This window comes from Barbus barbus, assembly GCF_936440315.1.
Source record: "Barbus barbus genome assembly, chromosome: 31".
NCBI classification, from domain to species: domain Eukaryota; kingdom Metazoa; phylum Chordata; class Actinopteri; order Cypriniformes; family Cyprinidae; genus Barbus; species Barbus barbus.
Genome location: NC_136759.1, coordinates 15,737,047 through 15,755,487, shown reverse-complemented (window position 1 = coordinate 15,755,487; position 18,441 = coordinate 15,737,047). Strand labels below are relative to the sequence as shown.

The window sequence follows — 18,441 nt, the reverse complement described above, 5'->3', positions numbered from 1 at the left end:
GAATAAAATTATGAATAATAGCACTGTTATTTCCGAATGACTTACAGATCATCAGATGATGTTCTACCCCCAGTGTCCACATCCATGTGTGGTCAAGAATTTTCACATGGGAGTGTCAGAAAACAGGAAGTGACTCTCATTCCCTCAGGCCCACGCCACCTCTGCTCCGGTGTGGTTCTACCATGTGACCTCACTTAACGTAGCTAATCAGTCTATTTCAGGAGAAGATATGGCCAGGCAGGCTGCAAATGCTTTATTCATCGCTCAAGTGCACATTAAAATGCCGTTTAGTGGCTCTTGACTCCTCTGCTGCTGAACAGAAGAGGGCTGAAAAAAGGATTCTCAGGTTATTTTAGGGCTTCAAGTGATTAAGGGTAATTATTCAGGCCACAGGGTGAGAGAACTCAATAGGACCGAGTTGGCCTAATCTTCAAAGCACTCTCTGATTCACTCAATGAATCATCTGACAGGGGGTGGTGCATTTAGAGGAAAACAAGAGAGAAACAGGGAGAGTGTGAGAAAATAACAGTAAGTGTGAGAGAAAGAGAAGGAAGAGATATTGAATCTAATGCATGAACCACAGTGGGGTCCAAACATCTGAGACCGTTAGTAAATGTGCAAAATTGTACACTTCTTAATATGATTTCATTTATTATTGTTTTTTTTATTTCATTTCAAGCTATTTTTATTTTAATCATTTTATTTATTAGAATTGATCAGTATAACAAACTAAGTGTCACATGGTCCTTCAGAAATCATTCTAATAAGCTGATTTGTGCTGCTTAACATTTTTGTGGAATCACTGTATATTTTAATGCATCCTTGCAAAATAGAAGTATTAATTACTTAACAAGAACTTTTGAATGGTAATGTATAAAGTCACAGGATTGCTGCTCACCTTGTGTGAGTGAGGTGTCTGATGCTCTGCGGCCCTCGCGGAAGCTGATGGGAGAGCGATTGTGTGTCTCCCTCCTCTGGGCGCTCAGCGCCTGCATGGCGGGGTTAGCGGGCCGAGCGCTCATGAAGGGCGGAGTTATATGGGTGACGGGTGTGTTGGCCAGGACCACCTCGTTAAGAGAGGGTGCATCCTCCAGCAGACTGAGGTCACTGTGCATGGAGCCCATGTCGTACTCTGAGTCCACGCTACCCAGAGAGGGGTTATGACCCACGCTGAACAGTTTACCTGGTTAAGAAAGAGAGGTGACAAAGATTTAAAGTCTTAACACCTCTGAAACAGATTATGTGATTTCATTTCCATTTTTATCCAAACTGATAATATTAATATGGGGATATTGAAGTGGGGTTTGAACCTATAACCTTGTGGTTACCCTTAATCCACACCCACCTCCACTGGTAATGATTCCTGGCTGGTTGGTGACCTCAGACAGCGTGTGTCTGCGCTGACCAAAGCGGGCCGTCAGATAAGCATTGAAGACATGAGTATGATCATCCTCAGTGTCCAGGTCCTCCGTCTCGATGCCCTCGTCTATAGATGTCTCCATCATGTTGCTGGGAGACGAGGCGCTGGATTTGCGAACAACCACAGGGGGCAGGGGGTCCAGCATGCAGCCGTTAACCTGCAAAACAATGGTAAAGATCTCTAAATATAATGTTTTTGTTTTTATTTTGTGGGGAAACGTATTTGGAAAGCTTTTCTCGAAGACCTGAAATCGCAAGCGGGAGATATTAATTTATTAATTTAGTCACAACTCAAGATATTAAATCATATTTTAAGTTCCATAGTTACAATTATGCAAAATGGTTGCATAAAAGAATAAGTAGCAACTGTGAACTAGAAGGTGCAATTATGATAAAGTTAAGAAATATATTTGCAATTACCAGAAACAAAGTCACAAATGTAAGATATTAACACTGCAAGATACAGCACTGAGTCATATTGTAAATTATATAGCCACAATTGTGAGATATAAAGTCGAAATTCTGATAAAGTCATATATATGTGACAATATAGTCACATTGTGAGAAAAAAACCGCCAACTAGGCTATGTCACATTTCCTAGAATTATAGTCACAAGTATGAGAAATAAAGTCAAAAATGTGTCACTTTGCTAAATATTAAGTCATACTGTTATTTATATACTCACAATTATGTGAAATATACTGTAGCCATATTTTTGAGAACTGAAGTTGCAAAGGCAATTACGATAAAGCCATAATTTTATAATATAAAGTCACACTGTGAGACAAAAAGCACAGTCGGAAACTATAAACTCATAATTTAGAGATATTAAATTGCATTTACAAGAAATAAAGTCAAAATAGAATAGTGAAATAGAAAGTCACAATTATGTCGTAATTGTAAAATATAAAATCACATCGTGAGATAAAAATTGGGAACTAATTTTGAGAATTCCAATTCACGCAATTTGGAGAATTCAAGTCACATTTACGAAAAATAAAGCCACAACTGTGAAATGTTAAAGGGATTGTTCACAAAAAAAAAATTAAAGATTTGTCATTAATTACTCACCCTCATATCGTTCCAAACAGGTAAAGCTTTACAGCTGAACCACTGATGTCACATGGACTATTTTAACAATGTCTTTTCTACCTTTCTGGGCCTTGAACATGTCAGTTGTGTTGCGGTCTATGGAGGGTCTGAGAGGTCTCCGATTTCATCAGAAAATATCTTCATTTGTATTCCGAAGATTAACGAAGGTCTTACGGGTTTGGAACGACATGAGGGACAGAATTTTCATTTTTGAGTGAACTATCCCTTTAAGTCACATTGTGATATAGTCAATTTCTTTATTCCTCTGAAGTGGAAGTATGTATTATGTATTTACTTGTATAGATTTGAGAGATGACAGGCATTTAGGATGTTTCTTTGTCTTTGGATGAACTCTTACACCGGTATGTAGATAAGACATTTCACCAACATGCCTTCAAGCATTGTATTTCCCAAGAACAAGTACTAATCTCCCATCAGCCCGTATAAGTCACTCAAAATCCTGAGGCACATTTCCACTCAGTCAGCACCACACACAAACTTTAACATGCTTTGTGATGACAGGCCGAACTTCATGAACACATTCCCTAATGATTTGGGGATGGAATGAGAGTAAACAAAAGCACTGCAGTCTCACCCTTTTTATTGCTCCCTCTCTTTCACTCTTGCTTTTCGCTAAAACGAATGAGTGAGCTGGAGAGGAGGGGGTGGAAGTCTGGAATGCAGGGACAGGAAGTGTGTTTTGGCTGAGAGGGCCGTCAGACTCATGCAGACGGAGTACACTGAGACATGCCATCAAACACACACACTCAACCGACATGGATCATCTGGATGAGTTGAGTTTCCTGCAGCATGCTGGGCCAGGAATGCTGTTATCCCAACACAGTTAAAGAACGGCTCCATATCCTCTCTTTTTCCTCTTTCCTTCTATCTCTCTCTCTCGGTTTTTTTTTTTTTTTTTACATTTCAGCCCATCATTTTGCCCGGCCCCTTTGTTATTCACACACAAACAGTGTGATTATACAGACTCAGAACAAATTATGTAATCCCAGCTGTCCCCTCCTCAAGCTTCATATTTTAAACATCTCCTATTGGGGTAACACTTTACAATAAGGTTCATTAGTTAACAACATTAGTAAACATGAACTAAGAATGAACAATACTTCTACAGCATTTATTAATCTTAGTTAATGTTAATTTCAGTATTTACTAATGCATTATTAAAATCACAAGTTGTGTTTGTTAACATTAGGCCCACCGCTGCTTAATTAACATTAACAAAGATTAATAAATAGTGTAATGAATGCATTGTTCATGTTAGTTAATACATTAAATAATGTTAACAAATTATTATTGTAAAGTGTTACCCATATTAGAGTGTCACAATTCCTCCTCTGATCTTAAATGGAAAGTGTGTCATTTTTCAGTGCTAAAATGTCACATCTTAATATGCAGAGATAATGACAAATAAGCCATTTGTAGCCATTTATTTCCCCTATAAGTGTAAACACCATCTCTATGGTGCTTTCAAAATATTGCTCTGTTTGTTTGAACATCTCAACTAGCCAGACAACAGCAACACTGCCTCAACCAATGGTGTGAGTTTGGGGCAGGGCTGTCTGTTCAGCCAATAGCACATGGGGGCATGTTTGGGGAAACCTGTGTGAAAACAGACACTATTTGTGCAATTTTTTGTCATCTTTTTGTAAAGTTTTGTTTTTTGCTAATGTCAACAAGTTCTCCTGTCCACACTCCAATCATAAATAGCCTTTTTATGTCCCAATCAATTTGTGATGAGAAAAAAAAAAAAAAAAAAAAATGTTATTTGAAACAAAATAAATGTAAACTGAAATAAAATGTAAAACATAAACATAAATTTTCCAAAGGAATATTTTTCAGTTTCAATTAAATTTGATGTACTAAAATAACAAACTAAATAAACTAAAACTGATGAATAAAAATGAATTGAAACTACATACACATAAAAAACAACAAATAAAAAGCTAATAAATGACAAAAATACAAAATTACTAAACCATTAACTAAAGTTAAAGTGAAAACAGAATATATATATATATATATATATATATATATATATATATATATATATATATATATATATTTAAAAAATGTAATTCTAAATATTAACAAGTATAACAGAATGACATTAAAATAAAAACATTGGAAAGGACTTGATTTTTTTCCATTAAATGTCTTATTTAAATATCTTAATTTATATAAATACCAACTAAATGACTTCCTACTGAGTTTTGCATCAATTATTTCCTCTGCAAAACCAACCCAAACATGTATACAGGTGACATTTACCGATACAAGTTTTACAATAAGAGGAATTTTATGAGGAATTATTCATTGAACACATTGCTCAAGAGAGGAACTGTTCAGTATGAAAGCCATGAATGCGCAATAAGTCCACATTTCCGAAGATGGCAAAATACCAGCGCACACAAAGCCAGACAGTTTGTGGTGTGCTTGAATGTGAGAGTGAAAGAGAGAGAGAAGAAAGAGTGGAACGACTAAGCCGAAGCGAATGGACAGCTGTCACGTCCAATGTGTCTCACTGCCAGAGACGACTGCAGTCTGACCCGCTTATGTAAACCAAACAGCTGTGGACTCACAGTGTATGTCTCACCTCACCATCAGAGACGCAAGGAGACAAAAATGACTAAGGCTGCTAAAATGATCAAAGTAAACAGCTTCTCTCTCATCAACGCAAAAGGCATTAAAACAAAGTATGTGTGTGAAAGAAGAGTCTTGGAGAGAGCAGATTACTCTCACAGTGACAGCAGAAAGAGACAGGCTGATAAAAATGAAGACAGCGTAACTAGGACTCTAGTGAGATAGAGTGGCAGAGCTGGCCGGCTCCTGTGCTGTTATTCCTGTTCTGTATGCCAAGCTGGCAGCCGATCTGGCCGTCTGTCAGGATGGTTCTGAACAAAAGGCTCCTCGGGGAGCGGGCGTGATGAGGAGGCCTGAGCAAACAGCCAGGCCCACTGCCTGACCTTGGAAGGACTGAAGTTGCTAAACAGCAATGTAGGGAAGGAGTGCAAGAGCACTCAGCGGGCAGAAGTCAGATCCAACTCTGTCACAACAGATGTTTGTATGGGATTATGTTAAAAGAAAGAAAGAAAGAGAGAAAGAGAGAGCGAGAGAGAGAGCGAGAGAGAGAGAGAGAGAGAGAGAGAGAGAGAGAGAGAGAGAGAGAGAGAGAGAGAGAGAGAGAGAGAGAGAGAGAGAGAGAGAGAGAGAGAGAGAGAGAGAGAGAGAGAGCCCTCCATAAGTATTGGAACAGTAAAGACAAAATTGCTCTGTTGGCTGTGGAGTCAAGACATTTGCAAATATGATTAAAAGATGAATATGAGACAAAACTACAGAATATCACATTTTATTATTAGCCAGTTTTCTCACTTTTCGGAGATACTGAATTTGGGACTTTCATTTGTTGTCAGTTATAATCATCAAAATTAAAGGAAATAAACATTTGAAATATATCAGTCTGTGTGCAATGAATGAATCTAATATACAAGTTTCACTTTTTGAATGGTATTACTGAAATAAATCAACTTTTTCATGATATTCTAATTTTATGACCAGCACCTGTATATACAGTGGGTTCGGAAAGTATTTAGACCCCCTTAAATTTTTCACTCTTTGTTATATTGCAGCCATTTGCTAAAATCATTTAAGTTCATTTTTTTTCCTCATTAAAGGATTAGTTCACTTTTAAAAAAAACTTTTGCTGAAAATTTACTCACCCCCATGTCATCCAAGATGTCCATGTCTTTCTTTCTTCAGTCGAAAAGAAATTAAGGTTTTTGATGAAAACATTTCTCCATAAAATGGACTTCAATGGGACCCAAACGGTTCAAGGTCCAAATGACAGTTTCAGTGCAGCTTCAAAGGGCTTTAAACGATACCAGACGATGAATAAGGGTCTTATCTAGCGAAACGATCGGTCATTTCAAAAGTAAATAAAAAAGTTTAAGTTTTATAAGCACAAATGCTCGCCTTGCTCTGTTCTGTGATGCGCGTTCATGACGTCACGTAATAAGCAATGACGTTGAAAAGGTCACGGTTGACTTAGGCGGAAGTACCTAATCTATCTATCTATCTATGATCCACCTATCCATCAGTCTTTGATCCATTCATCCATCAGTCTTTGATCCATTCATCCATTCGTCTTTGATCTATCTATCTATCTATCTATCTATCTATCTATCTATCTATCTATCTATCTATCTATCTATCTATCTATCTATCTATCTATCGCTCTCTCTCTCTCTAAGGGCTCTAGACTGCAACCAAAATGGTTGCATTTTTTGAGAATGTGCGCGTTAAAATTTGACGTGGTCGCATTTGTGTGAGTGCATGGTCTGCACTGCTCCAAAGCGTCTGCTTCATACAGCGCGCGCTGCCAACCGTGGTACATTATAGCAGGAGTCAGATTTCACTGATCACATGAAGAGAGGCGCTTTCAGCGCGAGCGCTTTGTGGGTAGAGCCTGGTTTACTCGATGCGTTAGCACGAGTGCGAACGGTGCGCGCAGCGGACGGAGTGCAACGGAGGATTTGGTTTTCAAACTAAAGTAAAAGACCGCTTCTTAAAGCAGAGAAGGTGAACATGTTGGTATTCTTGTAGAAAAACATGCAAGTCCTGTCAGCAACAGACAGTTTAGTTTTACTTTTCTTTTTGTTTTGAAAAGCTTGTTATTTTTGCTGTTTACCTCACGTTACACTGTGGAGGGCTTTCCTTAATTGTTTTAATATTATTATTTATTTGATTCCTCAGTGTTTGCTAAACATTCTGTAATTTATTAGTCGGTATATAATACATCATGTGATGTGTCCTGTGCCATGCCCCGTCTTATTAGTTTTTGTTAATAAATGTTATATAAGCTAGTTTGTCATTGTAACTTACTGTTTTGTTGTTGTGCTGTTTAATTAAGAATAACAATGAATCCATCTTTTGTTTTAGTCTTAAAAAGTGAAAGGTGTATAGATAGAAGCAAAACAGACAATTATCTTTTCTTGTAAAACGTGACACCAAGATCGCAAATTTGAAAGTGAAAGCGCACGAAAAAAGGAATTCCTGTTCACAAAATTTAAAAATCACAAATAATACTACATTTATCGTTCTTTAAATAAAAATTATTTTTGACATTGGTTCTTGGTGTCCATTTCATCTAACGATGGTATTTGCACTCTTAAATCTTAAATTGGTAAATCTTAAACATTTGCTATGCCACAGTCTAAATAGGCTACAGAGAGTAACAAAAGCTTAATTCCCCCATAATTAAACCTCTAATCCATTTCTCACTCACTTTGGGAGTCCCAACCTCCTCCTCCATGAGGCTGTGTTCGGTAGCACAGGAGGACTGTGGGAACGTGAAGGAGTCTGTAGAGGCTTGAGGCACAGCTGGGGATCGCAGGAGACGTACGTTCTGAGGCAGGAGGCTCACCTGAGGAGCAGCGCTGCTCGCCTACAGTGCAGAAAAAGAGATACACCAACAAAAACAGTCAACTGCTTGGTCAGCGCCATGTTTACATTGCTGTTCATTTAATTTTCACAGGCAATTTGAAGAGTAATACCTTGACGACAGTCTGCTCTGCAATCGTACTGGGACGTCTCTGGCGGGCATCGAGTCGGGGCTCCACTGGGAAACTGCAGCGGTGGGCCTTTAGCCTCTCAACCAGCAAGTAGTAGATAGCAGCAAAATGATTGTAACTCTTATTCTGAAGAGACTGCAGAACAGATGGAGAAACGATCAAAAAAGAGCAACATTGGTCAAGCCTGTGTGTACATTAAGAGTGCAGTTTAATTTCTTAAAATTTGTGTAATTTGTCACCTCTACAGTTTTGTGCTGGTCGATACCCAGGCTGTGCATCAACCGGAGCACCTGTTCACTGTATTCTCCCACACCAGCCTCCCCCTCTGCAGTCTGTTGATATAACATCGGCCGCTGTACAGGCACCTCCATCACCATCCACTTGTGTTCCTTTATTTGTGCTATAGACAGACGCTTGGAGGGGTCTAACACCAACATCCGCCTGATCAGATGCTCACAGTCTGCACAGAAAAAGAAAAAAGATAAACATGACACTTGCCAAAAATAACACTTGCCAATATAACCCTTCCACTTCTACTTAACTCGCTCCAAGCGGGATTCAAACCAGTGCTTCCAGCATGGGATGAAGGTGCGGTAACAAGGACACTAAAGACCGCAGGCGAGTGAGATTTACCTGCACAGCTCTTTTAGCTGGACTCTCTTACACCAAAAAGTATGCTAATAATGTTAGATGATGGGCAATGTCTTTGACATGTATCATGTCTATGAACACCCATTTTAATATATATTTAATACAAAATACACCTTTGTGGAAGATTTTTTTTTTTATGGTCATTACAATGGGTTTTGAATCATTGTAGCACATTTAAAGTATCCTAAATACACAAGTTACAATGTTTCTTTGCAAAACCCAAACAGCCTACAGTTTACTTGGCTGAGGAACTGTTTCTTCTGATAACACTTACCAGTAAATGATTATTATTAGTCAAGTATTATCATAATTGTGGGAGCAGAAAGAAAGTTCTGTGCTTGTCTCAGCAGTGAGAACTGAGCGGCTTTGTACAATCTCAACCTGAAAGGGTCACAGTGTGTTTGCTTCACAGTAAACACTGCTGCATCTGAGGCACACAGTACACTCAGAAGTGGTGACAGCCTGTACCGTCCAATGCTTGGGACAAGATTTGTGGAACAGTCTGTCTACAGCTAAAAAAAACACCCGACATACACTGCACTGTCGGACTAACACAAACCCAAAACACATTATCTCATCCAAGACTGCACAAGACCTTTTGTCTGTCCCTGTGCCCTTGAGTGATGACCATGTCTGACTCAGCTAGGCTGAATGAAACCGACGTCACGGGACTGGTGGTGATGCGGGCATTCTCAATGCTCCTTTGCATCTCGCTGCTGACCATTTTATTCAAGACTCGTTCATCCTGTTAATCTGCTGCATGTACAGTTGCTGGAGAGCCAGCGAGACACTAGAGCAAACAGAGGGAGTCGCACAGCTACAGTAATACTCCTTGTGCTGGAACACAGTGGGATGTCTTGCTGGAAACATCCTCCTCCCGATGGCAGCGGGAATCATCTTATTACCATATTCATGTAGAAATCATATGCATAAATACAGCTGCGAGGAACAGTTTGTGAACCTTGATTTTAGGATGAATGGTTCTTCAGATGCAAACTGATGTTATACTGATATTTCTAGCTTTTTAATCACCATGCGCTTTAAAGACGAAATTGAGAACAATATTTATGAATTAAAAATGAAAATTCTGTTATCATTTACTCAGTAACAGCCTGTATGACTTTCTTTATTATTAGTTGGAACATAAACTGTTTTGAAGAATGTTGGTGAAAAGTTTCGGTTCCTTTGACTTCCATTATATGAACAAAGAAAATACAATGGAAGTCAATGGGAGCAAAAGCTATTTGGTTGCCAACATTCTTAAATATCTTCTAATTTGTTTCACAGAAAAAAAAAAAGAAATGCATAAAGGTTTGGAACAACGTGAGGGTGAGGAAATTATTGAATTTTTATTTTTGAGTAAACTATCCCCTTCAAGCCCAGGACTAGAATTTTAAAATCCTAAAACACAGTATCCGAGTCATTTTGTAACTGGCTTGTGTTTTGAATCATGGAACATGGCCCAGCATCTTTGAGCTTTAGATCTTACACAGCTGCTGTAGAGTCTTGTTTCCTCTTGGAGTTCATTGATCTTGGCTGTTCAAAGCAGCTCAACACCATTTCACCTCTTCAATCATGGTAAGGATGACGTTTTGGTGTTGGTATGCAGTGTTTTATTTTCCCTGAACATAAATATGTTTATATTTACCTAAAAAGTTCAAGTTCGGCTCACAGAACCTTGTTTCAGAAGTATTGTCGACTTTAACATCTGCTTAAAGACCCCAGTATCAGAGGAGGATCAAATGCTGCTTTTGTTCCGTGCAAATGATGCAACATCAGTGAAGCCTTAAATGGAGGGTCAGAGAGCTCTCAGATTTCATCAAAAATATCTTAATTTGTGTTCCGAAGAAGAACGAAGGTCTTACAGGTTTGGAACGACATGAGGGTGAGTAATTAGTTAGAGAATTTTCATTTTTGGGTGAACTAACCCTTTAACAATTTATTTTACAGTGTACTAAACACATTTTCCTATTCTGCAGCGAAAGACAGATTTCAAAGTAAAAGTATCTTCCTTATCCATAATTTTATTTTAACTCTAATTATTAGAAAATTACTGTAGGAAAGTTTAGCTTTTCTGACATTTGTCCTACAGTACATCATAGAAGATAATGCCATTTCTGTGTAAGTTCCTGAATGTTCCATCGTCTCGAGTCCTCATTAAACCTACCAGGATAATGGATAAGTACTTCTCCTTCAAAGAGAAGTAAGCCAAAACTCCCTGTATAACACACTAGGCGCTCATAATCTTTCCCAATGGTGCGTGTGCTGTATTCACCGTGTAGCGTAGTGTGTAGCATGTAGTGTGTGGTGTGTACTAGCACTCTTGGCTAAGAGCACGCTGAGGAGGGGTCGATACTCTGTAAGGGTGAAATCCTGTGTGATGAGAGCATTTAAAAAGGAAATGTAAAGGAAAAGCACATGCTGTTCTTCTCATTTGGGGAGTAACGCTCAGCTTCACTCCGAGACCCGAAAGGGCTTAAGTTATTAGGTAAAAGTCTCAACGTGGCTTAATTGTTTAAATGTCTTGTACAAAGTCAACTGACCCCTACCAATCAGGGGCCATCCTGCCAGGAACAGTAGGTTAGCGTATGTTTGCTCTTCCTTGGGTTACTTGATCCGTGCTTAATCACAGCGAGCAAAGCTTGTGTAGAATGAAGAAATGTGACATTCTGACTCTTACGTCAAGAGCGGCCCACCACCCTCCCTCTCTCAGAGTCTGCCATGAACTGGCTCGCTGCCAGTGAGGATAGTCTGAACTGTCTTGCTCTCACCCATTACCCTCTCCCTTTATCTCTCTTGCCCTCCTTTCTATCTCGATCGATCTATCTCTGTTGCCTATAAAATAGACAACAGTGGAAACCATGCTAAAATATATACTTTAGGGGGAAAAAACTATATACACTAGTCTACTGTTTTTTATTTTTAAAGTACCGTTCAAAGGTTTGGTGTCAGTAAGATATACATATACATATATATACACATATTAATTCAGGTCAGGACTTTGAATAGGCAACTCCAAAGTCTTCATTTTGTTTTTCTTCAGCCATTCAGAGGTGGATTTGCTGGTGTGTTTTGGATCATTGTCCTGCTGCAGAACCCAAGTTCGCTTCAGCTTGAGGTCACGAACAGATGGCCAGACATGGTCCTTCAGGATTTTTTGGTAGACAGCTGAATTCATGGTTCCATTTATCACAGCAAGTCTTCTAGGCCCTGAAGCAGCAAAACAGCCCCAGACCATCACACTACCACCACCATATTTTACTGTTGGTATGATGTTCTTTTTCTGAAATGCTGTGTTACTTTTACGCCAGATGTAATGGGACACACACCTTCCAAAACGTTCAACTTTTGTCTCGTCAGTCCACAGAGTATTTTCCCAAACGTCTTGGGGATCATCAAGATGTTTTCTGGCAAAACTGAGACAAGCCTTTATGTTCTTTTTGCTCAGCACCGGTTTTCGTCTTGGAACTCTGCCATGCAGGCCATTTTTGGCCAGTCTCTTTCTTATGGTGGAGTCATGAACACTGACCTTAACTGAGGCAAGTGAGGCCTGCAGTTCTTTAGATGTTGTTGTGGGGTCTTTTGTGACCTCTTGGATGAGTCGTCGCTGCGCTCTTGGGGTAATTTTGGTCGGCCGGACACTCCTGGGAAGGTTCACCACTGTTCCATGTTTTCGCCATTTGTGGATAATGGCTCTCACTGTGGTTCGCTGGAGTCCCAAAGCTTTAGAAATGGCTTTATAACCTTTTCCACACTGATAGATCTCAATTTCTTTCTTTCTCATTTGTTCCTGAATTTCTTTGGATCTCAACATGATGTGCAGCTTTTGAGGATCTTTTGGTCTACTTCACTTTGTCAGGCAGGTTTTATTTAAGTGATTTCTTTATTGCGAATAGGTGTGGCAGTAATCAGGCCTGGGTGTGGCTAGAGAAACTGAACTCAGGTGTGATAGACCACAGTTATGTTTTAACAGGGAGGGGGGGCAAACACTTTTTCACACAGGGCCATGTGGGTTTGGATTTTGTTTTCCCTTCATAAAAAAACCTTCCATTTAAAAACTGCATGTTGTGTTTATTTGTGTTATCTTTGATTAATATTTAAATTTGTTTGATGATCTGAAACATTAAAGTGTGCCAAAAATCAGGAAGGGGGTCAACACTTTTGACCCCCATTTATTTTAATTTTTTTTGTAAAGAAAGTAATACTTTTATTCAGCAAGGATGTATTTAATTGATCAAAATTATCACTAAAATCTTTATACAAAATATATGTTTAAAAAAATACTGCTGTTTTGAGAGTCATGAAAAAAAGTATCCACAAGTTTCCAGAAAAATATTAAGCAGCACAACAGTCTTCAAAATTTATAATAATAAGACATGTTTTTAAGCACCGAATCAGCATTAGAATGATTTCTGACTATAAAGACTGGAGTAACGGCTGCTGAAAATTCAGCATTGCATCATGTGAATAAACTGCATTTTAAAATATATTTAAATAGAAAAAGGTAATCTTAAATTCTAATAATATTTTACATTAACTGTAAATAAATGCAGTTTTAGTTAATAAATCTTACCCAACCCAAACTTCTCAACAGTAAGTGTAGATTACCTTTGGTGTTAATCTTTGAAAATGCTAATAATTTAATAACACTTAAAAGAAATTTTACAAAATTCAAAATGAACATACATTTTTCTCATTTACATATAATGCTGTGAAGCATAAATTCACTTGTAGCATTTAAAATGAATTGTATATAATGGCATATAATTGGCTTATTATCAACAGAATAAAAATAAATAATCAGTTAACTGGTATCGACCAGAATTGTAATAATCACTGCATCCCTACCAGTCGACCTCATTAACAGACTAGACGGTTACAGGATGACTAGTTTACTAGTGGATCATCATGAATCATTTTATGTTCCACTGCTGAACGTCTCCAAGCAGTTAGAGCCCTTCCTCTTTATACAGTCCAGACACACACAAACTGTAGCCAAGCACTTATGGAATGTTTTAATTGACCAGGCTTGAATTTCATGAAAAAACAGCAACTGCTGCCAGAAAACCTCTCCTAGTGGCGGCTTCGTGTGCAACGAGAGCGTCTCACCTTCTGTCATGAAGTAAGGGATACGGAAACGGCCCTCCAGAACACGCTGCCGCAAGATTGGGAGAGAGGGGCCATCAAAGGGCAGGGCGCCACACACCAGCACGTACAGAACCACCCCCATACTCTGCAGGAACACACACACACAGCATCAGGTCAGTGGTGAATAACACGATTACAATGTGCAAATGCACACACTTAAAGGGATAGATCACCCTAAAAAAATTATTATTTATTTACCCTCATGTCAGTTCTAACTTTGTATGAGTTTCTTTTTTGTGGAACACAAAAGATGATGTTAAAGCAGTATGTTAATGCTGTTCTTTTCTCATTGTATATGAGAATCTTGCCTAACAAAAAATTCATATGGGTTTGGAAGCGACTTGAGGGTAAGTAAATTATTTTAACTTTTGGGTAAACTCTTCCTTTAATGGCAGTAAAAAGAGCAAGAGCGCTTTCACATGATCTGATCGCTATCTCTTACATAGACCACAGGGTGTTTGGTTTACGCTTTGACGTCAGCCGAGTTCTCAAAGGTTGAATAGGTGGTAACACAAACAACAGTCAGCTGACTCACTAATCATTTACTGTCAAACACACTGTGGTGTGAACCTGCATGGATACGCTGGCTAGTCAGATCAGTGCAGAGCGGCATTACCCAGATGTCCAGCTGGGGTCCCTCATACTGCTGTCCCTCAAACACCTCTGGGGCTGCATATGGAGGACTCCCACACCATGTGGCCAGGGGCTTTCCTGACTGGAAGAAATTTCCAAAGCCAAAATCTGCAAGGATGAAGAAAAAAAAAAAAGAGAGAAAGGTGGTATAAGAATGAAATTGACAGGGTTCAATATGTCTGTGTTCAGGGAAATCAGGGAGATCACATTTCAGCTTTAGGGGGACAACAAACAGAAGGTTTCATTACAATATTGATTTTAAACCATAGGTTCCCATATATAGTGACTGGTGGAGTTTTTCAGTCATTTGTGACTGCTGTGTTAAAAAAATTAAAAGCTGATTAAATACTTCTATTCCTACCCTACATATTCTTATAAACTGATTTAATAAATTACACTGTTGTTCAAAAGTTTAGGGTTGGAATGATTTTTTAATGATTTTGAAGTCTCTTATGCACACAAATACAATAAAAAGAGTAATATTCTGAAATATTATTACAATTTAGAATAACTGCTTTCTACTTTAATATACTTTAAAATGTAAATTTATTCCTGTGATGGCTGAATTTCAACAGCCATTACTCCAGTCTTCAATGTCTCATGAACAAACTTGAAGAGACTAGCATTTATTTCTTGCAACATTATAAATGGGTTTGATATCAGTACTGATAAGTTTAATGAATATATGTATTCATTTCTTTTTACCAAAAAAATAAATAAATTCTGACCCCAAAATTCTGAAAGGCAGTGTACATTACATTTCCATGACTTTTCCAGGGCTAGAAGTCTCAACTTTAAAATTCCAGATGCTTATATTCATAAAAATAATGCCTAACACAGGTTTATGACTGGTGAGACATTTATGGTGGTTAAATTTTCTCAATTTACCCACTTTTGGCAAGTGTGGCAAAAAATGAATAATGGATCCTTTAAGTGTGTGAATCATTTGTCATCAAACATCAAGAGCTGGGAAATATAATATCCTTCCACTTGCATACCGTAATTCCTGTGCGAAATCAGTTTACTGATGAACCAGAGGTGTAAAGTTGACCTTAAATTACCCATGACTCTGAAAGTACAGACATTGCAAAAACATCCTTCTCTAATAACCAAAAAATAAGCCAAAAACACATTTCCTCCACACATCCTCAAAGCTCACAGAACGATGCTTTTGCAGCCCACTTTGATGACTAATATTAGTGCTGTACTCACTGAGAGGTCATTACCAACAAAACAAAAAAACCTTTCCACACCAACTTTGCCATTAGTGTGTAATTGTGTAATTTTGCGTGCAGTACAGTCAGACAGAAACTTTTATATAAACAGCAATTTTTTAAAATGTTTCAGATCCCATGAAAACAAAATTAGATTTTGTGGTTTTTGAGTCTGAGACTGCGTCACTGAGGTCATCTATATGCTAGTGTTCTCCTACAAATTCATTTGAGATATAATCATTTAAAATGTATAGTCTTTACACTTTATACATTTATTGAAAACAGAGGAGAAATATTGATCCTGCACAGCAGATCTCTCTCCAATCAAATGCTTTCTAGAATGTGAATATCCCTCCTTGTAAAACTGCCTTGACTAGAAAATAGTGGATAACGTTCATGGCTGTGATGTAACTAAAGCCCATTGGCTTTTTTATAAAAGACACAAACCTTTCGAAATGTCTCATCTTAAATTCCTGAAAAACTACATCATGGGGTCTTTATGAAAGAAATAAACAGTGGCTTGATTTATACTTTGACTAAGAAGCTGTAACATTATGTAAATTAGAAGAAAAGATCAGACTAAATTACATAAGGTCACTTAAAATTCCTATGCGACTAAATTGGCATTATACAGTACCACACTACGTCTACTGGCTAATGTTGTATAACACGGTATTCTGACAAGTCAATGAAGAAACAGAGGGTCGCTCAGAAGCCAGCACACAGGCTGAGCAGCATCTGTAATAGGGCTTAGTGGATCATGCCGTGCAAACCCTGAAGATAGAAACCGTCATCACCACCTCACTCTGACTTCAATGGGTTGGATGAGCTTTACAAAGTGCTCAGAGATTAGATACAAAGGCCACCACTGCCAGAAGTCAAAGACAGTGGTGCTAAATGGCCAAATATGCTCTCGGAAAAATATGAAAGTCCTTGTGTATAACGGTCGACCTTCCTTAAAAGCATAGGCTGCAAAGCCTGTATTTGTTCATAACTGTGTGTAGCTGTGAAAAAAAAAAATAATAATAATCTAAAAATAAATAAATAACAATAATCTCTTCCAGAAGAAAAAAACTCATAATTTACTTGAAAAGCAGATCTGCATAATATATTAGGATCTGCTTCCAATAAATCTTTGAATTAGGTTTATTTTTTCTTGGTATTATTTTCCTGTTTTAAGCATAATCCTCACAAAATGTTGTTAGATTTATGCTTAAAACAGGAAAAAATGTCAATGGGGTAAAAAAAATAAACCACTCTAATTACTGAACTTATTGCAACTCTATTGTTTTAAGGTTATATAAAATAAGTTGAATTGATATTCCAGTGATAATTTCACCATCCCATACTGCAAAAATGTATATATCATATAATATAATATCAAGATAGATAGATAGATAAACGGACAGATAATATTTTTTTCAATAAAATTTATGTAAATGTGTATATGTATTTTGTATTTATTATATACACACACACACACACATGCATACATATATATATATATATATATATATATATATATATATATATATATATATATATATATATATATATATATATATATATATATATACAGATTTTTCCCCAGTGTATTCTGTTTGGGATTTAGTAATTCAAATTAGTACTTGAGATTATCACTGGAATGTCAAATCTTCAGATTTTATTTCAATTCCAGTGAGTATTATAAGTTTGTCTAGAATCTGAGCTTCAGGGGCCTCATAAAATTAAAATGTGAACCTTAAGGGAGAGATAAAAAGCAGGCATGTTCATTTTACATTGTGACCATGATGTAAGAAGCCAGTATGATGAGTCCATATCAGTTGCGCTGACCCACTTCATGAGCTGAATGCTGAGCAGGAGGAACTGACGTCAATGCTCTAGGCAGTCCAGCGGCAGACATTGCAGGAGTGAGCCTCAACATTCAATACAGGAATCACTCAATCTCATCCGGCTCCAGAGCTTAACTCCTGCAGCTAGGAAAACAGTGGCTAGTGCCATATTTACAGGCAGAGCTGATCTTTTTGTTACTTTAAATAAAAGCTTTTATTGAGGTCAATAGCTCTCGCTATCATAATTTCGTTATGCAGTGGACATACGTAATCACGCTGTGCATTGGATTGGTGCTGGAGGTTGATTGTGTAAAGATCTCTGGGGATCCAATACTAACAATTTTCATATGGTTTCCCAATCATTGCCCACCCCCAGGAAGTCTCTCACTCCCACCGGTTTGCTCATTCAACAAGATTTATGGGAAAACTGTTATATTGTCTTCTCTTGCTTCATGCTTTGAAATAATATGTCATCATGTAATCACCATACAAAACCACTGTAAAATGAAAAAATATTTTGCTCTATATATCTGTATAGTATGGAAATATGTGTTCATGATTTATAGTTTCACTGTCTTCTTTTAGTCATGATGCAATCACATAAATGTTTGAAGTGGAACATAAAAGGCTGATGACCTTTCTTTGAGTGACCCAGCTTTAGCCATCTTCTGAGAGGCTGACTGTGAATCAGTGTGAGGGCTAAAAGAAAAAGGACCTTTAACAAAGCCTTGTGGGACACTCCTCTGTGACAGGCCACTGCATTACTTGCTGTGCCAAACATCATAATCTACCAACATGATAGTGAAGTTTTGGGCAGAGAGCAGGTTGACGTGTCAGGGAAACTGACAATGTTTGGTCTGTGTGTG

General features: G+C 37.9%; 1 protein-coding gene across 1 annotated transcript in view; it reads right to left on the bottom strand.

Annotated features, from left to right (window-relative positions):
- The window catches only part of sik2b (salt-inducible kinase 2b), a 40,074-nt gene that overhangs the window by 8,305 nt on the left and 13,328 nt on the right, over window positions 1-18,441 (bottom strand). The window contains exons 5-11 of the mRNA XM_079388041.1: window positions 14,513-14,637; window positions 13,858-13,981; window positions 8,337-8,557; window positions 8,080-8,232; window positions 7,812-7,970; window positions 1,346-1,577; window positions 899-1,183 (exon numbers count right to left, since the gene is read on the bottom strand). Of these exons, the coding sequence (XP_079244167.1) occupies window positions 899-1,183; window positions 1,346-1,577; window positions 7,812-7,970; window positions 8,080-8,232; window positions 8,337-8,557; window positions 13,858-13,981; window positions 14,513-14,637 (1,299 nt within the window). The remainder of the gene's footprint in view (window positions 1-898; window positions 1,184-1,345; window positions 1,578-7,811; window positions 7,971-8,079; window positions 8,233-8,336; window positions 8,558-13,857; window positions 13,982-14,512; window positions 14,638-18,441) is intronic.